This window comes from Phasianus colchicus, chromosome Z, assembly GCF_987193195.1.
Source record: "Phasianus colchicus chromosome Z, bPhaCol1.hap1.1, whole genome shotgun sequence".
Lineage (NCBI taxonomy): Eukaryota > Metazoa > Chordata > Aves > Galliformes > Phasianidae > Phasianus > Phasianus colchicus.
This window is the reverse complement of record NC_143476.1, coordinates 81,689,222-81,712,182: the sequence shown is the minus strand read 5'-3', so window position 1 is coordinate 81,712,182 and position 22,961 is coordinate 81,689,222. Positions and strand designations below refer to the sequence as shown.

Genomic DNA, 22,961 nt, shown 5'->3' with positions numbered 1-22,961 from the left:
CGTATTTTCAGCCTCAGAAAGAAACTTCCAAGTTAACGGAATCTCAGCAGTTTAATTTGCAACTGTCCATGAAAAGTATGGATGTTGAGTTCAAGCTATTCCATGTCACATCTGTCCTCCAGCTTGGGTTGATCTTTTTGCATTTTTCTATTCCTCTTGCCCTAACTTCCCCAGTTCCATTCTCCTAACAACTTCCACCCAGGAACTCTGCAAGACTCCAGCTTTGCCGCAGCTCCCATGTGTGAGCCCAAGCACCCAAACTCCTTGTGCTGTTTTTACAGTTTCTGTCCCAGCTCCCGGCACACTCTGCTCTGCTGTCTCCATTCTTCTTTGACTTATGATGGGTCACAGAGAGCTCAAAAAATGCTGCTTAGCTAATTCCCCAGGAAGCTCCAGATACTGCATTCAAAATCTGCAAGCAGACAGATGTACATGTCAAGTCTTTTTGACTTTGTGAACTAATTATCCCATTCTCTTAGCCAAAAAGTTAAATTATGGGAAGATTTTTCAGCTGAAGGCAGCATTAACTTTGCTTAACAAGTGGCAGGTTTTGTCAGTTTTATCTGAGACATAAGAGTTTCAATGTATAGGATTTCAGGATATGACTTCCTGTCAAAAACTTAAGATGAAATCTACCAGTTTTGTGAAATAAATCACTTCAAATTACACACTTCTTCATACATGCCCTGTCTGTAACACAAACACTCTAAAAATATTTAGGAACCAAATTAGGTCCTCTACATTTTATCAAAATTGCAAAAATCAAGAACATATATGAGCTCCACATCTCCCCAAGACCATGGTAAGGATCCTCCTCCAGATATCCTGTTGGGTACCATGAATGAACACTATCTTTACAAAGAGTTTCTCTATAGAAAAACAAACAGTTTCTGAGTAGTTGATCTGCATTTCTTGGAGTTAAATAAGGAATTTCATATTGTATATTCATATTTCTTAATGTATGGAGCTTGCTGAGACAAAAACTGCTCACAGTCTAAATAGGTTCTGTAAAGAAATAGAAATTTGCAAAGTATGCCGTATGAATTAATTGTCTTTGCCATGTCATCCTGCATGTCTGAAATTCAGAGCAAATTTACTCTTCATTTCTCATTATCCCACTGACTTCAGGAGGTAGATGGCAGTTCTCTCAACTTCAGCTTTTATGAGCAGGAATAGTAATTTTGCAAGCTTTTCTGCACTTGGGCAATATTGGATTTTAATTTTCTAGATACTTATCTCATTGTTTACTTAAAATACAGATTATTTTTAATTGCCTTTTAAAGACATTATATTTCATCTCTCTTTATAATTTGCTTCATTCACTCCTAATCCAAAATATCAAACTATATGGATTGTCTAGCTATGCTAACAGACTGGGAAAAATGTGGCAAGGGGTTAATCTCAGCAGTGATATCTAGCATTGATCTTGCCCCATTACGCTGTAAAATGTAAGGCTTTGAGAATAAGCACACATATTGGAACCTGTTGACACTATTAAAGTGATTGGTTCCATGCCCTGAGGAGGAAGGAAGACCATGCTCCTGATTAGATCCCTTTCAGTAGTCAAAATCTTACACTTTTATGGTCACTCTGTCAAATTAAGTGCATGAACACAGATCAGTCTCTGCTACTTGGCAGCAGTGCCAAAGAATACAGACTTACTTCATGTATTAGTACAAATGTGGTTTAATTGTGTAGGATTAGTTGTTGCCATGCACACCTACAGTACTAAGATGTGGGAGTAAACAAATGTTCAGCACTTACCTGACAGCAAAATGCAATTTACTTTCTGGACCTACCACCACAAAAACGTTGGCAAGATTTCAAGATGACAGATTCATCCATTTTAACTTTTCCAAATCTGCAAATAAGTCAAGAATTCAGCTAAAAATATCTTTTCAAGAGTGGATTTGAGAGAGCTCTCCAGCTGCAATGTGACAGATATTCCCACTATAAAACACTAAACAGAAATGAATGATTTCGTGTCCAAACATGATTAAAGGAGAAAAATTAAAAATTGGTTGTAGACAGATCTTTGGCTTAGTATTTGATGAATTGAAGTAATTTGGCCTAGTCCTCAGTAGTTAAAAATGTATGAGGATCCATTTACTTAAGTAAACTACTGAAACACTTTAAAATACGTGTGCGATTATTTCACTGAGCACTGAAAATGAGATTTTCCTGATCTTATTGCCAATAGTTTTACAACTGTCTCTCGACTGCTTTGAAATCCTGACTCTTATCAAAAGAGAACATGAAAAGAAGAAGAAAATAATCTAGGTTACACTTAACTTTTTTCTGCATCTCAGTGTAGCTCTCTGTTAATGCAAAAGACAGAACCTCATACCTTTCAAAGCTTACTAAGAGGTATGTCTCCTAATTTTATGTCAGACATAGAACTACCTACTGTATGTGGCAGTCACATCAAGTACCATGCATTAGACAGTCTTTTAGCAAAGCACACAGATAGGAGTGGGAATAAAAAAGAAAAATGGAAATACTGTAAAAATTAAGTATTTGGAATATCCATTGTAACTCATAAACAAACCTTTATCAAATATGTGAATGTTCCCCATATAAACTGCCAGACTTTGTTTCAGCACTGTTTTTCCACATTTTATTTAGCACCCGGATATAAACACAACTATATTAATCTATTTCAATCTTTTATTTCCTTCTTTTTTTCAAAATAGTTTCTCGGTTTTTCAAAATAGTGGTGTGCACTGGGACCAGAGAGAAGTTGAAAAGCAAGAAGGGAATCAGTCGTCTCCAAAAACTCCAAAACCCTGCTAGCATTCTAGTGTCCTTGGTTTTTAGTAAGACAAAGATGAAACTTCAGTTTGGTATTTGTATTAGCTAATTTGTGTGTGATTACCATTCCTGGAAATTCTTCAATGCTTTTCTGCAAGATCTCATTAATTAAGCTATGTTCACACAGAAGAAAACAGAAACTATTCCGGCACGCTGTATGTTTAAACTGCTACCCACAGCAGGTTGGTGGTCAGGCCAGTCCCTTTTCAGAATACAGAAAAATCAGCCTGCACTGAGAGCTCCATGAGGCTACACTCAGCTTAGTTGTACCCCAGAGCACCTGGGGTACATACAGTAGCACTTGCATCTCCATTTACTTTTAAACAAGAGTTGAGCTCTGCCTTCTGTTTTCTGGTGTCCTCCTTCCATTTCAACAATTAAGAGGAAAATAGTGCTTTTTCCAGACATCACTCAAAACTGTCACAACTTACTTCCATTACAAAGGAACTTTAAGGACATGAGCCATTATAGGGGAGCAAAGATTAAAGCTGGAAAGACCCAAATCTATTCCTTTGCTCAGTGTCCACACTTGCAAACATTGAAACCAAAAAGACTCTTTCCTAAACTACTGTAGCTCACTGTATCTTTCTGACAGCACAGTATGAGATGAGACCTGAAGGCAAGGTGCGACAATATATAGCGGTGTGTGACCAGCAACAAATCATGAAATTCTGCGTGCCATTTTTCTCATTTCTCTGATTTTCATGGACCTTTTTAAAGATCTTCATGCTGGAGCCATGTCAGATCATGTCAGATCACAGACACACAGGCCAGGTACTCATAAATGCACCAACCATCAGTAATTGCACATTTCCAGCTCAGCAGTTTGTTATATGCAAAAAATAATCATAATAGTTCATACAGAATTCCAATTTTGAAACATACCAAAAAAAAAAACAAAAAGCCCAGAACAACCCAACAAAACAACACTCTCAGTTTTAAATGTTCCAAAGGTACTTTAAGAAATGTGAAGTACCAAAACTAAATTAATTCATAACGTCTGTCTTGTAAAAGAGAAATGGCAAAGACAGAATAGGTCTTTGAAGCTGCAGTCACACCATGCTTTTTAATTAATTTGGTTTAAATATAGATTACTAAGGGGAAGAAGAAAAGGACAGTCTGGAATTAATCTTGAAAAGAACAGTTGTTATTTCAAGGTTTGATAAGTTATAGCTGCATATGCTATAACTCATCCTGTTTCTGGGCTTATACAATAGAGTATATTTGGCCTTCCTCTGGACCAGCTGTTGTTTTTTCCATTGCATTTCTCTGTAATATTTTAAATATACCAATTCAGTATAATTGGTATATTTATATTGGTATATTGGTATATTTATACTATATTATACCAATACATTAGTGTTGCCAAAGGAAAAAGCATATGTTAGCACTTTGAGGAGCCTCCCTGTCTTTGGCTGAGGGCAAGTATTTCAGATGATGTTTCAACCTTCAAATCCTCGTGCTCAACTCACTTGCTACAATAGCAGCAAACACAGCAGAAACATAGCTGTGTCTGAACCATACACTATTTTCAGTGTCTTCTATTCCTAGAAGCAGGTGATTTTCACAACTCTTTGAAAGACCATCATAGAGGCTCCCCTTGACATGCACGTTTTCAGGCCTTCCCAAAACCAGAAGCCTTCACAGATTAGTACTAAAAGCAACAGAGCAGAGACAGGCTGTGCCCCAGCTACTCAGGTCTGTGACTAAGGGGAACTTATAAAGGTATTTGTAGAAGCAGAACAGCACAAATGAAACCAGACGTGTCAGAGGAGGCATCTCTGCATATGGAAGGTTAAGGACTCCTGACACTGGGCAGCCCACAGAAGTAACCTTGTTATCATAACATCCTGGGGCAACCTCTGACATTCTGAATTCCTCATGAGTGCTGTGGCCCAAGCCAGTGTGTTCCAGCTTCTAGCCAGAGTTTTGAGCATGATTATTTTATTTGATTCATGTGCCCTATCAAGCACTGGTTATCAGCAGAATTATTATCTCTTGGATGTCGTGATTCTGTTAATTTTATTTTTGTCATGCACTGGATGGACATAAACCAGGGACACCAGCTATAATTAATGACTCCTTGTGGTTGATTGCCTGTAGAAAATTATGCCACAGTCATTCAGAGAGAGGAGTTATTGTGGCTTCCATAAAAAAATACCAAGATGTTTGCAAATGATTGGTTAGAACTGGGTTTGAACATTGAAATTTGCTCTTTACTGAAAAGAAAATCAAGCAAAACCTTGTTAACAGATTCAACCTTTATTATTCTGTAAATGACAATCTCAGTTTTCATTTGCAGAAACTCCCTGGCTCTTCTCTGTGACAGTCTTGAGATTTTTAAGGTATGTAAGGGCATGAGACTAGAAAGAGAAAAATGTAGGCGTGTTTGCTTGAAAAACATCCAGTTCAAACACATTATAAAATGGTTAATAATAGCCTAAGGAGAGAAAATTATATTAAAAAAGAAGCTGGGGAAGAGGCTGTTGAGTAATCCCTTCTCTAAACATAAAGTGATATCTGCTTTAAAATTTTTAGCTGCCTGCCAGTATTACTGGCCCAGGCTCTGCAGGAAATCCCCTTCTTTGACTGCACTTTCTTTTCATTACCAGCCTAGTAGATAAAATTTAGTACTTCTCCTACCAATCCACCTCCTTAGAGTAACAACTGACTGCCAGAATTACTTCATAGAATCACCACAGAATCATTAAACAATAGATGCAACTGAGACCCTGAAAATACTGTAAGACAGATAGTGGCTTAGTGAATGTTTTACCTGGAGAATGTCAGACAAATATTATAGAAAATGTCAGGAATAATCCTTTGCTAAAACTTCTGCAGTGGCTGTAGGAAGACTTTGATCCATACCCAAATCTCCACAGAGCTGAGGGAAATGCAGACTTAAGGATCAACTGACAGCAATGAGATTCGGAGTGGAAAGGATTTGATTCAGGTTGTTTTAGTCATCAGGCAAGCAAGAAACTTGCTTGTAATTCTAACTTTGACAAACTCAAATCAATGGTGTACTCTGCATTTAGGAAGTATTTAAAATGCAAAAATCTATTTATCTGTAGATTTAACTCAAATACTATTATGCAGCTGAGCAAAACATTAGACAAGACCATTTAAAAATACATATAAAATTACTGTTTTTGAAGAAGTGAACAAAGGATATTTTGCACAAAGATTCACTGTCTGGGAGTATTCACTAAGAATGATTACAACAGCTTAGAGAAGACTTTCTCTAACCTAACAGACTAATTCATGTGCACAGAGGCTTCACCACTAACTGTTTTAAAAGAATAAGAATACATCTTTTTCAGCTTAGCTACTTGATTACGAATTGTTTGAAGTAAGTTTGAATATTTGCAAAAGAAAAGCAGAAAGTCAGTAGAGAAGAGATTATGGCAATAGTCAATATTCTCTTTTATGTTCTTTTAGACAGAACCTGGGCGTGCAACAGAAGGTTTCACAAAATCTTTGGTATAGTAGTTAAGGAAGAAACTCAAAACTTCTGCATTTCTTCTCTTGCAAATATTCAAACACTTCTGCCTTCAAAAGACAGAATTTAGGATTTGGTTTAAAAAAAATGACTGAAAATCTTACAACTTCCTAAATTATGCAATACCCTTTGACTCCAGTTAATCATAAAGTTAAAACTTATGAGAAGAGTGTGATGATCTTTAACTATAATTCATTATAGAACCTTGGAATCATGGAATGGATTGGGTAGGAAGAGGCCTTATAGTCCACCCAGCCCCAACCCCTGCTGTGGGCTGGTTGCTCCCCAGCAGCTCAGGCTGCCCAGGGCCCCATCCAACCCAATCTTCAGAACCTATGATGGGGCACCCACAGCTCTCTAGGTAGCCTTTGGCAGTGCCTCACTGCCCTTTGAGTAAAGAATTTCCCCCTAACATCTGACCTATATCTGCCCCCTTTGCATTTAAAACCATTATCCCTTGTCCTGTCACTATCTGTTCATGTAAAAAGTCAGTCTGTCTCCTGTTTACGGGCTCCCTGTAAGGAAGGCTGCAACGAATTCTTCCCAGAGCCTTCTCTTCTCCAGACTTAAGAAGCCCAGCTTCCTCAGCCTGTCTTCATAGCAGAGAACTCTCTCCAGTAACACAAAACATATCCAAATTCAAGCAGATTTTCGGAGAATGCACTGACGAACACCAGATCCAAACAAGGAGTGAACAAACTGTAAAGACTGTGTTTCACACAGGATAACCTAGCATCCAAACAATGTGAGTGTCTTGCAGTTTAAGTGGGTCACATACAACAGGAGGCCACCCAGAGGCTCATCAGAGACATGCAGACTTTGAAGAAACTAATTGTGAATGCTGAACTCGTATCAGTTCATTAGCCCCATAGCACATGTCCAGCACTTCTCAGAAGAATTAGAAATCTGTGATCTGCCCAGAAATAATAAGGTAATTGTAGTTTCTTATTAGAAAGTTCACAGAAAGTTCAGTATGACTGTGAAATTTGGCACTAAAGGCTGAGCAGCTTTGCCAAAACAGCTCTATTAATGAGACAACGGTTCTGAGCAAGTTTTCAAACTTCTGCATTAAAAATTTTTCCCAAATGCAGCTTTCTGTGTGTTTTGTTTTGTGTTACTGCAACTCTGGAAATAAAATATCATATTGTTCAAGGCTAATATTCTTCTGTAAAGGAGGGAGGGATGGCATGTGAATGTTACAGTTTAATTTTTAAGCTTATTAAGGCTCTCCAAATCAATATTGCAACAGCTTAACATTTACGTTAAAACTTTTTTTTTAATCAAATCATTATCACCTCGCTAAAAGTGAAATATCACACAGTGTGACAAAGAAAGCTGTAAGCACAGATCAAAAGCAGAGTATATTCATCTACCAAAGAACATGGTTAAAAACACTGAACCTAAATTCAGTCTGCATCCAGACTTTCTTTAATCCAACGAGTAGTTAAGCAGACTCTTTCAGTGAAGACAAGGAAGAGATCCCAATCTACCTTTTAAGCAATAGTTAAGTAAGCAGAGTGCAGCAAATACTCCTCAGTGGCACAGAAAGGAACGGAAAGACTTTGCTGAAATGCAGGGAAGCAGGTTCCTCCCCCACCACTCTTACAGCTTTGATTCACATTATGTAAAAAATGGCAAGTCACAGAACTTTAAAATTCATCCAATCATTGAGTGAAGAAGCATATCATGTTTCCTATGCTTTTTCGTGGAAACAAGTTACTACTGCCAAGTTACATCAAAGGTCTCCTTAGTTTCCACTTAATTTCACCCTTTCCTTCAACATAGTTTGTCTACCAAAGAACGTGGTTAAAACCATTGAACCTAACTTCAGTGACTGTGACTGTGAAGAGGAAATGGACCTGGGGGTGTTGGTTGATTCACAGCTGAACATGAGCCTACAGTGTCCCCATTGGCCAACAGGGCCAATGCCATCCTGGCCTGCGTTAGAAATAGCATGGCCAGCAGAGCAGGGAGGTAATCATCCCTCTGTACTCAGCACTGGTGAGGCCAGACCTTGAGTACTGTGTTCAGTTTGGGCCTCTCAACACAAGAAAGACATTGAGGTCCTGGAGCATGTCCAGAGAAGGGAAACAAAACTGGTGAGGGGTCTGGAGCACAAGTCTTATGAGGAGTGGCTGAGGGAGCTGGGATTGTTTAGTCTGGAGAAGAGGAGGCTCAGGGGAGACCTCATTGCACTCTATAACTTCCTGAAGGGAGGCTGTGATGAGAAGGGGTTTGGCCTCTTCTCCCAGGCAACGAACAGGATCTGGGGAAATGGCTGCAAGTTGTACCAGAGGAGGTTTAGGTTAGACATGAGGGAAAACTTTTCTCTCAGAGAGTGGTCAGGCACTGGAATGGCTGCCCAGGGAGGTGGTGGAGTCGCCGTCCCTGGCAGTGTTCAAGAGGCGTCTGGACGAGGAGCTGCGAGATCTGGTTTAGTGCTGTGGTAGCAGTGGCAGTGTGAAGACGGTTAGACTAGATGATCTTGTAGGTTATTTCCAATCTTGTGATTCTATGATTCTATGATTCTATGATAATACAAGTACTGAAGAAAAACATCCTGTTAAGGCTAGCAGGTGCTAGTCGAATACCAAGAAATTCCATTGGAAAAGAGAAGAGAAAGCTTAAGGAAACCAGGCGTCAGCAATCTGCTAACTTTGAGAGAGCTTTCTCTGGACACACACAGCATAGAGTTTGGATCCACTGGGAGAAGTGTTCTGGTTTTGATCCTACTGAAGAGGAAGAATTGATGAAATATAGTATTTTCTTCATTTCTCCCCTCCCAATATTTATACTGCCTGTTAGGCAGCCTGCACCCACAGCCCACCAGGTAGCAAGTACTTCACCCTAAGTCTTCTTTAGGATGAGAGGTGATGGTCTCATGTTGTGCCAGGGGAAGTTCAGGTTGGGTATTAGGAAATACTCCCCCTCAGAACAGGCTGCCCATGGAGATGATGGAGTCACCATCCCTGGATGACTGAAGAGATGTGGCACTTGGGAATGTGGTTAAGTGGTCATGGTGGTGATGGGTTGGCAATTGGACCTTGGTGATCCTACCCATGTTTCCAGCCTTAATGATTCTACCTTAGGACAGGATGAACCATCCTTCAACAATTATTCTTCCTCTCTAAGAACTGTAAAATAAGCTAGCTTGTATGTATGAGAACTTTTGAGTCATGGCCTGAGCCACTGATTGATCACCTGAGTCAAGGACTGGGTCAGCCAGGAGAGCACAGGTGAAGGCAATTCAGCTGTGTGACCAGAAGGGGTGGAGACTGGCTGCACCCCTCCTAGACCCACTTAAGGACTGACAGCCACTGGAAAGGATCTCTATCTGGAGACCCATCTTTTTTGGATCTTTCCACTGCAAGCCTATATCCTCAGTTATGGGTGGACATTTCTTCTTTGATTGTCTCTTTTCTACCACAATAATCTTTCCAACTGTAACACCTGAGAAGTACCATCCTAGCTGTACTACTCTTCTAACTGTACATTTCTTGACTGTACACTTGTAACAGTACTAGCTTGAACACAAATATTCACCTCTTAGGCTACTGAAGTTAAAATATATCAGCATTATCCTGTGCCCTTAAAACATGAAGTTCTAATATTTTAAACAGATCCATTCAACATCTGTATGGTAATGAAAATTAGAGTCCTTTCTACTTCTTAGCAAGGAGGCTACACATCTGTACCTGCTTATTTGTTACAAACTGCACTTTTACGAACAGCATTTTTAACAGCAAAGTTAAATGAATACAGAAATCTTCTTAAATTTGTATGTCAAATGTTAACAGATGCAAATTGAAAGTTTCTTATCTCCCCAGCGCAGAATCCAGAGATTTCAGAAACAGAAGTCAATTTTTCCTTTTTCTAGAGGAGGAAAGCACAAGAAAATGAAAATAATCTGACGTATCTCTGATAAGCTTCTAATAAGTACCAAGAAATGTCTGAAGAAAAATTCTGAAACTTGAAAGTGTTGTGGATTAACTCAACAGGTAGCTCTGCACCACACAGCTGATAACTGCCCCCAGACAGGATGGGAGAGAGCTCTGAAATATGTGGAAGTGTGAGAATTCCTGGGCTGGCATAAAGATGGTTTAATAGGAAAGAAAAAAAAAAATCAAAGTAACGGGAAAAAGAGAACAACCAAGTGACACAAAGTGCAATTCTTCACCTTCCAGTGATTGAAACTAAGCCAGTCCTTGAGCAGTGGCAGCCCTTCTGACCAAACCCACGAGTTTCACAGTTCCACACAACTGTGTGTTGTATGGGAGTCCCTTCAGGCAGTTTGGGTCAGCTGTCCTGCCTCTGTCCCCTCCCAGATCCTTGTATGCCCATCTCCTTACTAGCAGGGCAGAACGGGAAGCTGAAAAGTTCTTGATTCAGTGCCAGCACATCAGCATGTGATCCACCACTATTTCATCCTAAATCCAAAACACAGAGCCGTACCAGGTACTGGCAGGAAAATTATCTCAACTGAAGAAAGTTAGAAATATGCATTTATTTCAAAAGCTTGTTTAAGGGAAAGAAAATGCTGATATCAACCAACTAGAAACAATTGTTATATCCACTGTTAGTAGAAATAGGCCACGAAGTCCTTGTTTCCAAGGTACACCAGCCCTGAAATGCCAGATCTCCTGCTATCCATGCAAGCAGGTCCTCACTGTTTTCACTTCAGTGCAGCCTGTTCCAGAAATGAGAACACACTTATGAAGGCTGCTTCTTTGTTGTTCCTGCTTTAAAAAAAGAGGTCATTTTGCCTAAATGCATCCATTTGCTCTTTTTTTTTTTTTTCACAGCAAGTATCTTTTAAACAAGTTAGTAGATCTTATTCATAGAAAGCAGAGGGATGTGGGGAGAAAGATGCTCTTCTCTCTGCATTAAGTTCATCTTGATTATTACAATTCAGTATGTGAATTTACAATCCTCAAAAAAAAAAAAAAATAGTCTCTGCATTTTGGAGAAACTATGCAAATTAAGCTGAGTAGTAAATGATTTAGTTAAATACAGGATAAACAAATACTGGAAAAATGTCATCATTATTCTTTGAAAGATCTGAAAGTCACACAGCATGTATCAGGGTTTCTGCCAGCAAGAAAGGCTGCTTACATTGGTCACAATGTTCTTCCAAAAAAAGACAGGCTATCCTTTGAGAATAAAACAGTGTCCTGTCAGTGTTTTTTTTTTGCCTCTTCCAAGTAGTTAAACAAAAGACTTCACTGTCAAGCCAGGACTAACAGTTTATGCTGTGTGCTTGCAGACAGAAGAAATGAGAATTCTCTGGCAGCAGCAAGTTAATTATCAACAGGCAAGGTCATTATTCAGTAAAAACTTGCACTCAGACACATTACCTGTAGGAAGAACAGGTAATTATTGTCTGAAAGAATCCTAATAGCTTTCTAGTCATCTGTTAAATGAAACAACACCATTATGCAATAGTCCTAAAAACCAGTTTTGCACAGATGATGTTGCTCTGCTCCTTCAGTTCCTCCACCCCACTACTCTCTTCATGCAGCACCAAGCCAGGTTCTCATCTGCCCTCCCACCCCAGCCTTACTCTATCACAGCTCCAGGAAATGAATGACTTTCATCTTATGGAGAATTTTCTGTTTATAACATTTATAACTCCTCTGTAGACAAGAATTTGGAGGCTTATGTGCAAGTCAAACTGATGTTAAATACCAGTATATGAAGTATTCTCAGAGGCCTGTTTTAATACTTCAAATCTCACCTTTGTTACATCGTACAGTCTACTGCAGTAATCACAGAGTTGCAGTCCAAATACAAACCAGCTACCCTAAGTCTAAACCACTGCTACTTGATCCCATCAACAAACCAAGAAAAAGGAGTACATCTCTTTCAGACTGTACCCACCCCTCTGCACTGCTGCAGTCTCACATTAGTGCTGAATCTGGAAGTGCTCATTTTTCTGTTGCAAACTTCATAAAGTTTCTCTATTTTACACCTCACAAGCAAGCCCAATACCGTGTGCAGAAATGGGAAAGAAGCTGGAGGAGATAACTGCTCATGTGTAGAGGAGATATTAATTCCTTCCCTTTCATGCTTACATGTCAGAGCACTGTAAAGTTTTTAACACAGCCAATTTGTGAAAACCAAACAAATTTTCAAATACTCAGTTTTCCTTACTTCCAGGCACAAATGGTCAGAAAACTTATCTATAAAGGTCAGGACAATTTTTCATTTGTCATGCTTGGCCCTTCTCACAAATTTCAAATAACATGAAGTCAGCAGCTTGCAATGTACTGTGTCATAATGCCGTTCACCAGATAAGCACTTGGTTTTGCATGCAGCTAACGAATGAGTCATCTAGCAACTGTTGTAGCAGAAGTAGGAGTGTAAGGCACATACCTAAGTTTTAATTTACACTATTTATCAAAATAATTTTTCTCCAAATATATGAAACTTAGAAATGCTGCGAACTGTAACTTAATTAATATAATAATTGCAAAAACACTGGAATGTAACTGCTGCCAAAATATTACTTTGGGTAGATTAGAGACAGATGACAAGTAGGGTTGGAACCTGAAGACTGATTTGGTCATTTGCACACCAAAAGCTGCTATGAACGCACTGTACAGAGCTTTTTTTCCAAAAGGAGAGATGGTTCCTGAATTTAAAAAAGCTTAAAAATACTGCACAGGAGGTCAGAGTTCTCACCTGATCCCTTACAAATGAACTCCCATTGATTCTGCATTATACTCCTCGCCTGAAAGATACGTTAGTTCTGATGAGACGATTACCAATATCAGCACCAAACTTTGTGCACTAACTTGAAAACATCCTTGCAGTTCAACTCTTCCAAACAAAACTCAGTACTACATTTTAACTTTGGCACTCAGTCTCTTCCCTAGTGCAGATCCTAGAAATGTCTCAGCTATCCTGGTTGAAGTTAAAAAAAGCACAAACCGAATCAAATAAACAACAGTACACAGCACTTATCATGAACATCAGCCCACAAGTTTAAAATATGTGACTCTGACAACCAGGTCAAACATGTGATATGGCAGGCAACTCTTCACTGGTTACTTCCCAGTGTAGAGGAGTCACAGCTAGAACTGATAATACAGAAAAATGGTCATGATGTTGAATCTGTAAAATTCAATGTTAAATTTGAATTGTTTTGCTTTGAAGTGTTTCCAAAAGGCATTAATCTGGGCTATCTGTGATATTAGACGCTAGAACTTTGGCACCAAACTTAAGAGCATGAACTGCTTGTAGTCTTGAAAAGGGAAAGAGTCAATTTACCACCTACGTAATCTATTTATGCAACAAATATTCCCCACAGTTTATATAGTGAATATATTTAGCACAGAATTCAAGAATTAACTCACCTTCCTTTTTTGTTTTGTATCTATCTCTAACAAGAGCAACAGCTCTTCAAAAATGCATTATGTAAACAGGAAATTACCCTGATTTTTTTTTCTATCCTTGTTAAAGAGCTGACTACTTTACAACATAGGAACTAAGGGCCTTTAGAAGAACCAGGATTTTTATATCCTTTCACAGGCAGAGTGGAACCGTAACAAAGAGTGTATCTTCCCAATGCAATGCATGTTTTCACATTGTTTCCTTTTACAACAGTCAAGCAGATTACTGTTTGACCAAAAGCAGGCATTACCTATAAAGGCTGACTAAGTCACACAGAAGTATAAATAGCAGTACACTACTTCGTTAATTCATAATATGCTCCCTTTGCTAGCTGGAATATCATGAACATACTATTAATATCAGGAATAGCTCTGTCACATTAAAATGAATAATATCAGACAAGAAGTTTAAATCCATAAAAGCTTAACTAGGCTAAGTGAAAAAAACTCAAGAAAGCTATGCTCAATTTGTCCCAGCATCCAGGTACAGTCAGTCCTTTCCTGTCTCATTCTGCAGTACTTTAAAAGAAAACACCAGATGTAAAAAAGTGAGCAGAAGAAAGAAAATTACCAGACTACACAAATACACAGATAGATACCTTGTATATCCTACCTTCTTTCCATACTTAGTTTTTCTGCTTACAGACATTATTCCGTGCAGAAAAGAAACATCAGAAACAGTAGGCAGGAACATTTTCTCACTTTTCACAAGTAAATGTAAAATAATCCCTCCTACAAGGGCAGACTGAGAGAGCTAGGATGGTTAGCCTGGAGCAGAGAAAGCTGCGAGGTGACCTGAGAGCAGCCTGTCTGTATCTAAAGGGGGGTATAGGAAAGATGGGGAGAGACTCTTTAGCAGAGCCTGTGGTGATGAGACAAGGGGAAATGGTTTCAAACTAAAAGAAAGTAGATTTAGGTTGGGTATGAGGAAAAAATCTTTCACAGTGAGGGTGGTGAGGTACTGGGACAGGTTGCACGGTGTTGTGATTGATGCTCCATACCTGGAGAATTCCAAGATGAGGATGGATAAGGCCCTGGCCAATTTAATCTAGCTATGAATGTAGTGTTCATTGCAGGGGAGTTGAACTAGATGACCTTTAAAGGTTCCTTCCCACTTTAAGGATTTTATGATTCTATGATACAGCCCAACAGACAGGAAAGAAAACAGAAATCGAGGCTTAATCTTAGGTTTAAGATAAAATAGACAACAGTTATAGATGTTCACAACTTTTTGACATAAGGCTTAGTTATCTAACAAGTAGATACACTTTCTTGATGAAGAATAATGAGAAGCAGCACCATTACTAATTCTTCAGGCTTCCCCTTATCCTAAACCTACCCAGTATCACAGAAGATTGACTATTTTCCCACTAGTCATCAGGCTTCCAGTTTCCTTCAACTGTCATTTCACACTGCTCTTACCCAGCAAGCAGTGTGCAGTCCAGGTCTGTGCTTAGAAATAGTGTGGGGCTGAATTGTTTGCTTCTTTAAATCATCAACTCACATCACACAGCAACAGAACTTCAGCAGCAGTCATGAATGAGAATTAAGACTTCCAACATAACCTTCTTTATTTTCTGCCCTCAGAAAAGAACTAATTGCTCTTTAACTATTAACCCATCAAAAAAAGACGCAGACAAAAACCAATAAATATTCTTTTTGTATGTACCTTGGGCTTTATGTAATTTAGGTTATTCATTCTCCCTACCAACACCATAATTTCACTAATGAACGAATCAAGTAAATGATTACAAAAATAATTACAATACCTCATTTTGTAATTAGAAGATATCAACTATCCTTTGGACATGCTCCTTGCCCCCCCTCTCCCCCTTTCCAAGACAGTCTATTAACTTGTTTTTTCAAGAAACTTAATCACTGTGGTGTTAGTATTTAAATTACTTCCACTTACGCTTCTTAAAAAAATCCCACCTCATGGTTGATGCTTTGTGCTTCACCTTCAGAACAAAATAAATATTCTGGTAACAATCACAAAGAATCCAGAAATCTTAAATTTAAACCATGGATTAGAGGTGAGATCTTTTATACTAAGGAGAATACTTGCATGGAGTAAGAATATCTTATGAAAATCAGTATTGGCTGCAGTTCTTGTCATTCCAGAACTACTCAAGAATACAAGTCAAATTACTTGACCCGTTTTGGCTTGAGAAAGAAGTGGGGTAGAAAGGATCAGTGCTGTGAAAAACTATCCCAGTAGCCACAAGGAGGATTTAGGTGCAAGCTCAGAAAAGAACCTAGATGGATGGTAACAGAAATGTTTTGATTGAGAATCTCTCATTTTGCATGATCTCTTTTTTCCTTTTCCAGAATTTGGAAAAGCCCTGGCATAATGAATAGCACAGACAACTGGAAAATAAACATACTTAAAAAGAGACAGACAGGAAATTGGGTAGAAATTCAGCAACATTTGTACCATTCACTCCACATGCTTGTTCTTCTTCCACTGGGATTGCTCGTCTTCTCCGTAGAGCATTTTGGAGGGTATTTGCTTCATAGATAATGTGGGGTTGGGGTGTTCCCTTTTTCTGTAGATGCTTTTTAATGGGCTCAATGAAGTAATCCCCATGGGGCAGATGGAAATATCCAGTCTGAAAATAAGCATAAAATAGTTAATCTACTTTCCAGCACTGGAAGTCAAAAAAAACCCAGACTCTTTTCACATCACTATCCCTGGGCTTTTCTTATAGTGAGTCACTACACTGCGGAATCAAAATATGAAAACAATAGGTTTTCAGCATTCATTTTGCTGCATACATCATGGTTGCTTTGTACCTCATTAGGGTGTAAGAGGCTAAATGAGAATAGATGAAATATCTTCTTCCTAATATCCTGAAATTCCATGTAGTGAGGCAAAGGCTTCCATATCTGCGCAAAGCCACTGAAAGGTCAGGAGTTAATTAGTCAAACATGATGCACTACAAAGAGTTGCATCTTGTTCTTCTGGCATTTTGCAGCCGTTCCTCAGAGAACAAGCCCTGAAGAGAAGCTATTTCATAAGCTAAGAATGTAATTCTGCACCTTCTGAAATGCCACAGATTACGCAGCACAGACTGGCTGAAATGTGTGGTCCACTCTCAACTCAATAGCAAGCCCCCCCACCTTCCTGAGTCCACAAGCTTCCAAGTAGAAGAAATAAGCAGTCTGTTGCAAATCATAACAAGTTATTTTGACCATACAATAGACTGGCATGAAAAAGGGGGTAAAATTTCCCATGCTACAGCTTCTGTGTCAAACTACTAACTTTAACTGAGCACGCTTTGACAGGGCCTTTGAAAGCCTACAGAGGATTCATTTACATCTCCTGCTGCAATCTAAGAGATACATGCAACTAAGCACAGCCTAGGTCCCTTGAGTCTTAGTTTGCCTTTCTGCAGCAACTGCTAACATTGCAAAACCATTATGTATATATGTATATAGTTCTTCCACTCCAAGACACACAGAGCAATACACAGTCTAAAGCAAATAATCTGCTAACATCACAGCTCCCAAAGCCCAGAGCAGGAATGTGACAATAGATTAGGGTATCCCACCCATTCTTACAGCTCATTTTCCTCTTTGTTTTTGCTCTTGATATGGCCAGTGCAGACTTCTTGCTCTGGGACAGGAAAAAATACAGCAAAACTGAGATTCTTTAGTTGCTGTATTCAAATTCAAAAGGATAGACAAATTAAAAAACACTTTTGGAATACTATGAAGCCTTCCAGTTTGCCTGAACAGATGGGAAAGCCAGCCTGAGGACCAGGAGAAGAGGGAATGCTTCAGAGTGTGCCCCACTATCTCTTAAAAGTGAAAGCCCTTTCCTTCCAATTTTCCACAGCAAACTGAAGTTTAAAAGCTAGAGACTGTAAGACTCAAAGTCCCATATGATTGTTTATTAGGGATTACTGTTACTGTTTGTATGTTTTCATTCCTTTTTAAAAAAATGGAATCAAGCCTATCAATGCTGAAACATGAAACCAAAATTCTCAGGTTTCTTTTTAAATTTTAAATCAAAGCTTCTTTTAACACTGAAATGCACTATAAAAGCAATAGATCATATGTTCAGAATGGATAAAAATGTCAATACAGAGCAGGAATGGAAGCTAGACCATGAAATCAGTGGATGTGGCTCCCCTGCTGCTGCTAAAGGAAACAAAGCACTGGCCCAGATCTTTGCCCATTCCTGTTTTATTCCACAGGACTCAATCTTTCTTTGTTATTACATAAGATTGAGCTATTTGACCTTCTTTGCCTTGTGTTTCTTAATCAGAGAGAAACAGGAAGAACTAGCCATCTTCACTCGAGACCCTGATTCTGTAGGGCAGAATGATTACTTACTGGCTTATTGTGTCAGACTTGCCTCTGTAAGAAGAAAAGCAAGCAAAATTTTAAAAATTGATGTATGTTACAAACTACAAAGCTCGCACAACAATGCTTCATGACAAAATTCAGCTATCCAACTGAGGTTAATGGAGCAGGGGAATAAATATAAACATCATATTTTGTTTCATATTTCATATTGCCCATGCAAAAAGACATGACAAGAAAAATTGTTCATTGAGCCAACAGCCACAGCCTAATACAAAACTTGGCTTTGGACTTTCCATTGATTTTTTTCTATTCAGTTTCCAAAACATTATTCTCTCTCAGAATGCAACATGTGCTTTCTGAGCCTTAATGCTTTTTGCCATAGCAGCTCTATCGCAAAGTGAGCTCTGATCTCATGCTGTCATGACACTCCATGTCTATGACTATCATCATAGCCCTCATCAGGAGTATATGGCTACCTGAATCTTGTCTATACGTGCTGCATTCTTTGTGTGGATGGACAATTAAATATGCACAGAAAAACATCCACACCAGCCTTCTTTGCCTGCTTGTCTCCTCCTCATTATGTGAGGCCTCCTGCACTTTATGCAGAAAAACTGAAAATTTTGATGTCACATACTTTCTGGAAGAGAACATGTCTGTGCATCTTCCCCTGAGGAAGGCCTGTTTAAACATGAAATACTTTACTTAACAGCTTTAACATTTATTCCTTTAAAGAGGTTGATAACAGCCAGAAATTCCACATTTTTTTTTGGCTACAGATTGTTCTCTCTTTAGATGATAGAGACTACTTCTGTGTTCAGTGTCCAGAGCAAATTCACTGCAAAGTATGAAGGAAAAACCTGCTACCCATTTTAGCAGGGAAGCACTCCAGACTTTCTGGAGTGTCATCAACTCATAATTCAATTTGTCACAATAGCTTCTGACACGCTGAGACTATCAGAAAGTCTCTTACTTACTGCAAAACAATTAAGCCCGTAAAGTAACAAAGCCAAGTGAGAACTAGAACTGCCAGCATCTCAGGATAAAACAAGGAAAACCCTAATTGTATTTTTAGGTTACACACAATCCCTCATTGGCTTGGCAATACTACTGGCACACCCACACAGATGTTTCAGTGGCAAGTCCCCACAACCAACTGATGGGATAGCACGGAAATACATGCGCCAGCTTTGCCACCAAACAGAATACCACTGTACCTTGACCAAGCACTTCCAAATCACAGCCAAGGCTTGCTGCAGTTTCTTCATTTTAGTTCTGACCTCAGGGTGAGCCATGAAAAAATATTTAACCGCAGCCTAAAAAGTGGTTCTCAGGTCAAGAACATGCTTCCTTCACTCCTGTTTCAGGGTTGAAAGGCATATTAAAAATCTCTATGTTACTAAGGTTGCAAAGACAGATAATGCAGGGGTGCCTGTCTTATGTATAATAAATCTGCCAATGAAGTTAGAGATTTGTAAGAAATCTTTCACTTGAAGTTTGTGCTTCAGGAGTTTCTGAATGTCTGAAATTTGGTTGAAACCATCATTGCTACAGTACATAATAAAAATAATGCCATTACATCTTACGGTAAACAAAGCTGCTTTGATGTGTTCCCACACAGGACCAGCCCAAATCTTAGGTTCCAAAGGTGTCAGTTACTGTGTAACTGAAAATATCTAAGTGTTCTCTCTTCCCTGCAGTTTCAGTATAGGGATATTCTCTGTCTTTGTTGCTAGCCTGAAACTGGCGCATGCACAGACTTCATTTTTCTAGCAGCTGGATTTGCATAGTGCTATCCCAATGTGGAAAGAAAGCTTGAAGAGAAGGTGGAAACAGAGGTAAGAAAATTATATAAACTGCATTTCTGCCATGCTCCTGTCAGAAAATGTGTAAGGATTCTTGAGACCAGTTTTAAATAGCACTCTATATATGTGTACAGAAATATTTTCTTTCTTGTGTTATCTGAAGTATCCTAACACAAAGCAGAATTAGGGGAGTCTCTTTCCTTTTTGAACAGTCACTGATGCTAAATACAACTCAAATATATTTTCAAATTCTTCTCTTTTTATACCAGCTCCAAATCACCACCAAATTACTCACAAACTGTCAGAACCAGAACTGCAATTCAACAGTGGAGTGCACCGAATAGAACATTCTACGTATATACATATATTTTGCTGCCATTGTAACTTGCTTAACAGTAGATGGGAGGATTTAGTATGATGACAACCTGAGCAGTCTATAGGACTGAATTAATGAAACCCCCAAAAGCATTTGTTTTCCTGCTGACAGGTCAATATCGTGTCAGGCCTACCAAATCCTCATCATAGTTGTAGAGCCTATCCACTGATAATTCTACTGTGTACATTTAATTTTCTCTCATACCCCAGAAACAGACTTGAGACCAAACTAAAGTGACCATACCTTGCACTTTACACATCTATCACACCTAAAACTTGTGTCCAGAACTGAGCTTTGACATACCTGGTTTGCAGTGTGAACATGATAAAGCAGCTGGGACTCACACTTACAAAAGAACTTCCTGCTATAGTAGAAGTAGCACCATGAGAATGCTTCTTAATTTTTGTTGTTGTTGTTCTATAGAGACTTTCTGTAAAAAGAAACTCTTTGCCTAACCCAAAGAGGCATTAGTCTGTCCTCTGAAACAAGATCCTTTATCCTTGCTTTGTTTACCCTGAAACTGCTTTATTTTTGTCTGACTGATTGGCTGTCAGGCAGAAGCAGCTATTTTCATTCCTGTATGGAACCATAAAGAGGAGAACAAATGTTATACTCTAAGTCATACATTAAACAAATTAACGATTACACAATCTATCAGCTGCAAATATAAAGATCCTGCACATTAGTGCTTGGATAAAGTTTAAACCCTGAGAAATGTGCAGCTTTCAGAAATAGTCTATTACTGAAGAAAAAAAAAAATATGAGTAATATTTTATATTTTAGATATTAACCTACTTGCCAAAAGTATATATTTTTATAAATTCAATTTTCTGCTCTGTCTTCTTGAGAAATGTGATATTTGTGTAAGATTATGTGTAAAACCAAATGAAATAATTGCATTTGTTCACCAATGCTGCTTGGGATGAAGTGACCGCAAGTCTGCGTGAACCATGCGTGCTTTAAGGCGGCTTCCAACAGACTTTTAGTTCTTACTGAACTTGCACTTCACAGCTGCACTTTCATTCCCTGTGGGCTATTTACCAAGAAAGGAAATAATGAGACCAAGTAAAAGAAAACATCACCAATCTTTGCATTAAACTTCAGAGCACTCAGAAGTGGTAAATTTCCCTTTGCCATTTAAGTTCTTCTTACATTTGCTGTTTGTTTCTTTTCTGATTCGTAAATATAACAGTGAGTTGTTTTGATTTATAATTTCAAGGTATACATAAAATATACGTTTGTTTCCTCTTCAGGAAACAGCATCAACTGTTCTTCTTTTTTTCTTCCACATCTTGTAGCACATTTGGTGATCCCATGAACTGCAGCTCCTGTACTCATCCACACAGTCTCAGCATACATAATTGATCCCCATTATGAAGTCCTCATCATAAATAAGCAAGCTTTATTTAAATTTGTTATAAAATGCAATTACAAAGTTAAGTTTTTATCACAAAAAAAGTGATTGCAGCTAAGATTCTTTTTTTTTTTTTTCGTTATGAAAAGCTACTGTATAAAATGGTAATAATAGAAATGGACCAAAAATTAAACAACATGGTGGGTCTCTCAATGCCTCCAGGTGAAAAACTAGAATTTTTTAATTTTGACATGTTTTGAAGAACATTTTCCAAAGTCGTATTTGGAAGTGATGCTACATTATTTAGTAGGATTTTTCACTTAAGTGCCTCATTCTCCTCACACAAACAGCTCCGTGGACACGTTGCATCTCCCACACTGCATATTGCTCACCATGAGGCAATACTAGGAAACTGCTGATTTGAGGTTTTAAGCCAAATGTTTTGATTTTCAGAAGAAATCTTTGTTTTCCAGCAGAATTTTTGCATAATATTTCTTCTGGTGAAATGTTCGGGGTTTTTTTGTTTTGTTTTGTTTTTGATGGGGTTTTTTTGTTTGTTTCTTTTTGTCAAAATATATTTTCCAGCAGATTTTTTTTAATCGATTCCATGTGGCAAGCTGAAGCAGCGTCCCGGGGGAGAAAGAAGGAGAGCAGCCTTAGCCTTGGATAAGTTTTGCAATTTGTACTTCTGTGTCAGATGGAAAGGACTGGAATTAGTGGATGTATGTCAAAAAAGCAGAACAAAAAAAGAATGCAAATCTTGCAGCGTGAGTCTGTATTACTGAGCAAATTGATAATAATGAAAAAAAAAACAACACCTGTAATGAGAGCAATTTGTTACTTACTCAAAGAAGACTGCAATATTTCTGACAGTAGGGCAGCAGTGGACAGTTGTAGTCTACCTTGATTTCAGCAAGGTAGACTGATACTGTCTCCCATGACATCCTTATAACAGAGCTGAGGAAGAGTGGGATAGATGAGAGGACAGTGAGGTGGGTTGAGAACTGGCTGACTGGCAGAGCACAGAGGGTCATCATTGCAGAGTCTGGTTGGAGACCTGTAACCAGCGGTGTTCCTCAGGGGTAGGTGCTGGGTCCAGTCTTGTTCAACATCTTCATCAATGACCTTGATGAGGGGGTAGTGGCCACCCTCAGCAAGTTTGCTGATGAGTTAAATTTGGGAGGATTGGCTCACACACCTGTGCTGCCATTCAGTGAGACCTGGACAGGCTGGAGAGCTGGGCAGTAAGAAACCAGATGAGGTTTAACAAAAGCAAGTGTAGAGTCTTGTATCTGGGAAAGAATAATTGCATGCAACAGTACAGGTTGGGGGATGACCTACTGGAGAGGAGCTCTGCAGAGAGGGACCTGGGTGTCCTGGTGGACGACAGGTTGGCCATGAGCCAGCAGTG

At 38.8% G+C, this 22,961-nt stretch overlaps 1 protein-coding gene across 1 annotated transcript in view; it reads right to left on the bottom strand.

The window, feature by feature from the left end:
- ADAMTS12 (ADAM metallopeptidase with thrombospondin type 1 motif 12) overlaps positions 1-22,961 on the bottom strand; it is a 172,885-nt gene that overhangs the window by 91,670 nt on the left and 58,254 nt on the right. Inside the window, exon 3 of the mRNA XM_031608435.2 lies at positions 16,139-16,313. Within this exon, the coding sequence (XP_031464295.2) occupies positions 16,139-16,313 (175 nt within the window). The remainder of the gene's footprint in view (positions 1-16,138; positions 16,314-22,961) is intronic.